Source organism: Hypomesus transpacificus, chromosome 24, assembly GCF_021917145.1.
Source record: "Hypomesus transpacificus isolate Combined female chromosome 24, fHypTra1, whole genome shotgun sequence".
In the NCBI taxonomy this organism is placed as follows: domain Eukaryota; kingdom Metazoa; phylum Chordata; class Actinopteri; order Osmeriformes; family Osmeridae; genus Hypomesus; species Hypomesus transpacificus.
The window spans coordinates 2,815,651-2,821,725 of record NC_061083.1 but is presented as its reverse complement, the minus strand read 5'-3'; the positions used below and the strand labels follow the sequence as shown (position 1 = coordinate 2,821,725).

The window sequence follows — 6,075 nt, the reverse complement described above, 5'->3', positions numbered from 1 at the left end:
ATCCGATGAGGGAATGACAAAAACCTGTACAAAACATTCATTTGAATGTGTCCTTCTGACTGTGACTGTCCTCCTTCAGAAACCTGGATACTACGAGCCCAAGGTAGAAGGAGCACAGTACGTAACAGTTTTCCATTGAACTTTCCTCCAACTCCACAGAGTTTTTAGCTTTTCGTGTTTTTGCCAAAAGTCGATGACAAGCTGGCGAATTCATCTCCGCAGCGCATCTTTATTTTAGCAGTGTTCCCTTGACTGAAAGCCAAGTTGATAAGTGATGGCGTCTGTCTTGCCCTCCAGAGATTCTCACTACATGCGTGTGAGCGCTCCTTGTGTGGGCAGTGGACCAGGCCTGCTGACCATGCCTGCAGGGGCGTTGGTCTTCATGTTCAGCGATGTGGACAGGGAGGGCATGGCCACTGTCATATTTGACGGACAGGTGAGGTGAAGTCTACTGGTCCAATATTTTTGCTCTTATGAGGTATTGATTCGTGTATTGATTTCATGATGGCAGATTGTGTGTGAGTGTGTGTGTGTTTTCCCCGAGAGTTCACATAAGGATTATCTTGCTTTCTTCTTCATTCTCCAGAAAGGACTTGTCCCCAGGGCCTTGCTAGAACCAGTAGATGTCAAAAAGGCAAAAGGCAAAAAGAAGAAAAATGTAATGTTCTTTTTTTTCATCACCATACAATGTCACAATGGCAAGGTTCATAGAGGTGGAACCACGTACTGATAGAGGTTCTTGACGTTTTAATCTGGCCAATTCTGTCATTGTTCAATTTTCAAATTTGTGCTGAACTTGCTTTATCTCTATTGGCCCTTTGGGATTTACAGAAAAAATGTAGTGTCAGGAAAAAAGTTACAGACTAAAAATTGTAGCCAAGTCATACCTGCCCTAAATCCAGTGAATGTTAAGAGAGTTGTTTGATACAGAGGCAGTGTCGCTACAAGAATAGCCATTTAGTGAGCTGTGTGCTGAATGTGTTGAGAGGAATCTGTTACCTTGACTACGATACCTTCCCTGTGTCCTCCACAGAAAATCCCCAGTGGGATCCCACTCCCACCAGGCCTCAAGCCACCCACTCGCCCACAGATGCTGCCCACCTCCGTCGCACCCACTCAGGGTAGGCTCACCTCATCCAACCTTTGCTGGCACGGCCAAGTCGATGGAGCCAACCTATGTCTTCAACAGAAAATTGCTATAGCGACTGGCATCGTTTGAACACGTCCGTCACATGGTTTTAACTCACTAGGAAAAACCTGATTTGCCTGTTTCATAGTCTGTTTGCTCCCCAGCTCAGCCAATCAGTAAGTCTCCACCTCCCGTCTACGTCCATGCCACCGTGGCCTCAGCTGAGCCTGCCTTGCTCTCACCCACAGCCGAGAGCCCCACAGAGCAGGTGAGCACAAACCCTCTGGGTTACACAGGACGTGTGCCTGAATTGAATAGAACCGACTGCATTAAACTCAATTTGACGATGAAATTCTTGTCCCTGAGATGGACTTGACAGTGTCAGTGAATTGTCATTCACTCTGGAGCGTTCTAAGTATAGAAGGCCACTGAACCGAACGACGGAGATGCTTAGCAAGAATCTGCATTTTATGTTTGTGTCCTGATTAAGTCAATTCTGACCTCAGGGGACGACGAAAAAGCCAGAAGGTAGATAAATAGATCAAATACGTCCCAAACGAGTTGCTTAGTTGACTAGCTTTTGTACTTCAGCATGTCAAAAAGATAATTAAATAAACAAGTGCTTTTCTATGAGAAAGAAAAAGCCTGTTTTTATATTCTTCTTCAATGCCGGTGCCAAGGTATAATGGACTTCCTCTGTGATGCTTGTTCCCTGTTCCCATAATAATGCTGACAGATTACCGGAACTCTCAGAGAAAGTATTCTCGAGGGTCTAGCGAGTTCCTTAGGAGTTCTACTCTGCTCTTCATACTGTATTCTCAAAGAACTGCGAGAAGCCAGTCACTCGTTTTTTAGTGAGTCAGTGAAAAGACCTAGGGTAACACCATGTCATAACGCTAGTCTTTAGGGGGGATAACTGACGTGTCTTGTCCAGGATCCGGGTTCCCCCGAGAGAGAAGAGGCAGCGACTGTGGTGGTGAAGGTAAATTACAGATACACTGTGGCTCTGACCGTTCCATTGGACACATCGCACGGTGAACTACAGAGACGAATCGCTCATAAATTGGGCCAGCCAGCCTCCCTCTTGCGCCTGAGGTAACTGCAGACCTGACAACCCATTTCTGTCACCTTGAATTTTCACAAGTGCCTCTGCAACACTAAAAATATCCCTTCTCTTTTCTGGCTCCTCTTTCTCGCAATCTGCCGGACAACACCTCCCCCCCCCCCACCATCATCACCACCACACCTTTTGCCCCCCTTTCCCCCCCCCCCATCTCCTTCTTTCCCTCCTCCCTCTCCATTCTTCTCTCCCTCCGCCTCCAGACACAGACAGCATGGCACCCAGATCCTGAGGCCCCTGGATGGGGAGAGGCTGAAGGACCTGCTGGAGGGGGCCGAGGCAGGCCGTGCAACTCTGTGGTGTCAGGTCAGACGAGGACGCCGTTTGCACCGTGGACTAACACACACACACACACACACACAGTTCCATCTGACCTAGTCCTAATGGAACACTCCATCGATGCAAGCTTGGATTTGATTTGTTGTTGTCAGCTGATGAGTTAAAGCAAGTTTCCGTCTTCTTGATGTCAGACTGAGGACCCTCTGGTCAGCAGGACCATTCTCTACCACATGGTGGCGCTGTATGACTACACAGCAGAGGGATCTGAGGACTTGGAGTTTAGCGAGGGAGACACGATTGACATTCTCAGTCAAGGTAAAGGAGGAACGGTTGGTTCGATTTGTCACAAACCACCGTGAATGTTTACAATTTAGCCTGCAGCTCCTTTGACAACAAAGAATAAATGACAAAAAAAACATTGTCGTCTTTTCGTTTGAGGTGAGAAGTCCCTCATTGCTCTTTCTCCTCTCTTCTTCTCTCACTTCGTGTGACAGTCAATGAGGAGTGGCTGGAGGGACACTGCGCTGGAAAAATTGGCATCTTCCCCAGCTGCTTTGCCTACAGGGATAACGAGAGCCCTCAAACATAAGAGCAGAATGACGTAAGAGCCACTACGGACAGACACTCGCCTGTACATTTACAACAATGCTTTAAAACATCAATACATTGTTAAACCTCAACAGACCTTTTTTTTTTATCTAAAAACTTTTTTTCCACACTATGTTGTATTTCATGTCAAGTATGACTGTGTCTGTATGGGAGCTAGAGAGTTAATGTGAGGCCTCGTGTGTCGTACGGTAGACTTTGACATTTTCGGTTATCTCTAAGGGAATAGAGCCAGGGCATGCTGCAAGCTAGTATCTGGCTGTGCATGCTGCAAGCCATTTCAAATGGTGCATCCTTTTAACCGATCCTACCATCTGCTGCGAATTCATGTAAGCGGGACTGTTATAGTGTTATTTTATAGTGTCACTTCTCCCTTTGCGGCAGTGGTTAATTAAGACAGGTGGGTGGTAGCTGACAAATCTTTTTCTTTTTTTGGGAAGTTACACTTCCCATAAAATCAAGGATTATGTAATACTAAAGAGGACCAGAGCGGTTCCCTGAGTCCATCACAGTGTGATTAGTTTGAGTGCTCAATTGAAATAGAAATGAACCTGAAGTTATAACGTTTAGGGTCATATATTGTGTGCATCTGGACTGTGGACTGGCATTAAAACATCAGTCCAAGTCAGTGACTGTTAAAGTGTAGCTGAGCAGAGGAGTCTGGCTTCCTCAGCACTGTGGCCCTGTGTTTTAATTGCCAGAGCGAGAAATGTCAGGCACTTTTAGCTGTTGTCACAAACGAGAGATGTGCTGTAAAAAAAAAAGAAGAAAGCTAGGTGGACAGACTAAGAGCTCCATTCAGATGGATTACGAAACAGAGGCCTTTAATTATCAGTCCGCTCCTCTGTGTGGGACCCACGCCCACCTTCCCTCTGCTCTGCCTGGGACTAAAACTCAACCAGGAAAAAGGAATCCATTATGAGCTGCATTATCTGACAGGATAAATGTAGTCATCAACAATGATCGTGAAACACGAGAGCAGCATAACTTCAAGAGTTTGATCTTTTTCCTGTGGCTTGTCTATTTTACATACCTTTCGTCCAAAACTGGGAGCATATTACATTATAAAACCTTTTTACTGAAAAACGTAATGCTGTGATTCCGCTAAGAAATTGCAATGTCCTCTGTGTTATTTGATATCATTTAATTTGGTTCGGTCTGTTTGTATGTGACATGGATGTGAAACCATTCGTTAAAGGATCCTCATGACAACGTTCCCGAAAAATGTCTTCTAACCTTAAAGCCAGAGTTTTTCAGAGCACCATAAGTGTTGGAGGTCCATTGATTCCTGTTATATTACTGTAATTACTTGTTGGCAGGGTGAAGCATGAGTCACTTTTATGGTATTAAATGCGCTCCCATTAATCAAAACTAGCCCATTCTGCACCACAGTGGCCAGGTTCTTCACTTTCTGGGACTTGCTGTGCAAATAAATGCCCTCTCATAGCAATAGGAAGGTCGGAGAGGTTTAAAAACAGGTTTTACACAAAAAAACCTTTGATCACAACCATCAAAATCTTTCAAAATAACGACTAATGCTTCCAGAAATGATACTTTGCCTTAAAAATTGAACTCATTTCTTGCTGTATCGTGTCCTGCACACATGGAAGACTGCATGTGTGCGGGTGTGTACCAGGCTGTTGGGAGCTGCATTACAAAGATGTGTAGGATCTAATACACGGGAGAACAGTCTGTAAAGGATCTGAGCCTGGCTTTGAAGAGAGCCATCGAAGGATTCCTCTTGCCACTTGAGAAACTCTCTGCTTCACCCACTCTGATTAATTCAAACACAAACTACGTTTTATCCCACTGATATGGTTTCATTTTTGAGGCCTAATTGTCTTGTCTTCAAGTTTTGATATGTCAGTAATACTCTTGTTACCATAGTATTATGGATCCATGCACAGGCATTGAATTTGTTATCGCATGTAATTATAGTTCTATGGTGTATTTCCTTTGTTTCCATTCATAATCCATTCATTTTACTGTACCAGTACTTTATATCTTTATTATCATTCTGATTATCAATACGTTGTAAGTACAGTAAGCTATACTGAAGTTCTGTTAAAGCAGTTTTTGTCATTCGACTGAGTTGTCCAATATCTCAAAAGACAATAACATTTGATATTGTAATAAAATATTACAGGCACATTTCTGTCTACCTGTGTTTTGTTGAGAGAGAGAGAGAGAGAGAGAGAGAGAGAGAGAGAGAGAGAGAGAGAGAGAGAGGGAGAGAGAGAGAGAGACAGCGGGGGGAGGAATGGAGAGAGTTGTCATAAGATGCATACTTTATTGTCCAGACATGAGTGAACTGGGGATGCAGCTGAGAGAGTCATCATGCTGTCAGGAGAAAGGCAGCTTATGGATGTCATCTTGAAGCCATCTTAATATAGCAGTGTTTATAAATAGCCTCAGGTGTGCAGCTAGTGGATCTGATGAGATATCTAAGGAGGGACTTGGCTAATGCTACTTTGGGCGCTTTACTGTAAGTCTGTCAGACACTGACTGACACCTGGATACATACTGTGAAAATATAAAGGCCAACGATCCCGGTAAGAAGCCAAGGCATTGCCCCCCAAAGTTAACGTCATCTCATCCAAGTAAAATATCAGTTGTGGCCATGGCTTGCAGTCCAAATGAAGATAAGTTGGCCCCCATACAGCCCTTTGGTCTCATACTAGAAATTGCTGATGCCGTAGCTGGCGAGGTTGAAGCTATATATTTTTTCATCTATGAGACCAATATCTAGTCAGAAATAATCCTCAGGGTTGGTGTCTCGCCTTGCAGCGTTGTGTTTCTAAGCAACCCTGTCTCTCTATCTTACACACAAACACACAGGCACACACTAACACAATCACATGCACACGCACGAACGCAAGCACATACACACGTCTGCGTCATTTCCTATTCAGTACTGGACTGAGAGCGAGTAAGTCCACGC

General features: G+C 44.4%; 1 protein-coding gene across 1 annotated transcript; it reads left to right on the top strand.

Moving 5' to 3' along the window:
• Positions 1-10: 10 nt before the first annotated feature.
• LOC124486765 (neutrophil cytosol factor 2-like) lies at positions 11-5,285 on the top strand. Its single transcript, XM_047048567.1, has 9 exons — positions 11-117; positions 298-436; positions 587-658; positions 1,034-1,121; positions 1,294-1,397; positions 2,064-2,224; positions 2,453-2,555; positions 2,720-2,843; positions 3,023-5,285. The coding sequence occupies exons 1-9, from the start codon at positions 14-16 to the stop codon at positions 3,115-3,117; spliced, it is 990 nt and encodes a 329-aa protein (XP_046904523.1). The 5' UTR covers positions 11-13; the 3' UTR covers positions 3,118-5,285.
• The last annotated feature ends 790 nt before the right edge of the window (positions 5,286-6,075 follow it).

Coding starts and splice junctions, on each gene's coding strand:
- LOC124486765 (XM_047048567.1), top strand. CDS start 14: ATGACAAAAACCTGTACAAAACATTCATTTGAATGTGTCCTTCTGACT. Junction 2,225..2,452: donor GCCTCCCTCTTGCGCCTGAG/GTAACTGCAGAC, acceptor CTCCGCCTCCAG/ACACAGACAGCATGGCACCC. Junction 2,556..2,719: donor GTGCAACTCTGTGGTGTCAG/GTCAGACGAGGA, acceptor TCTTGATGTCAG/ACTGAGGACCCTCTGGTCAG.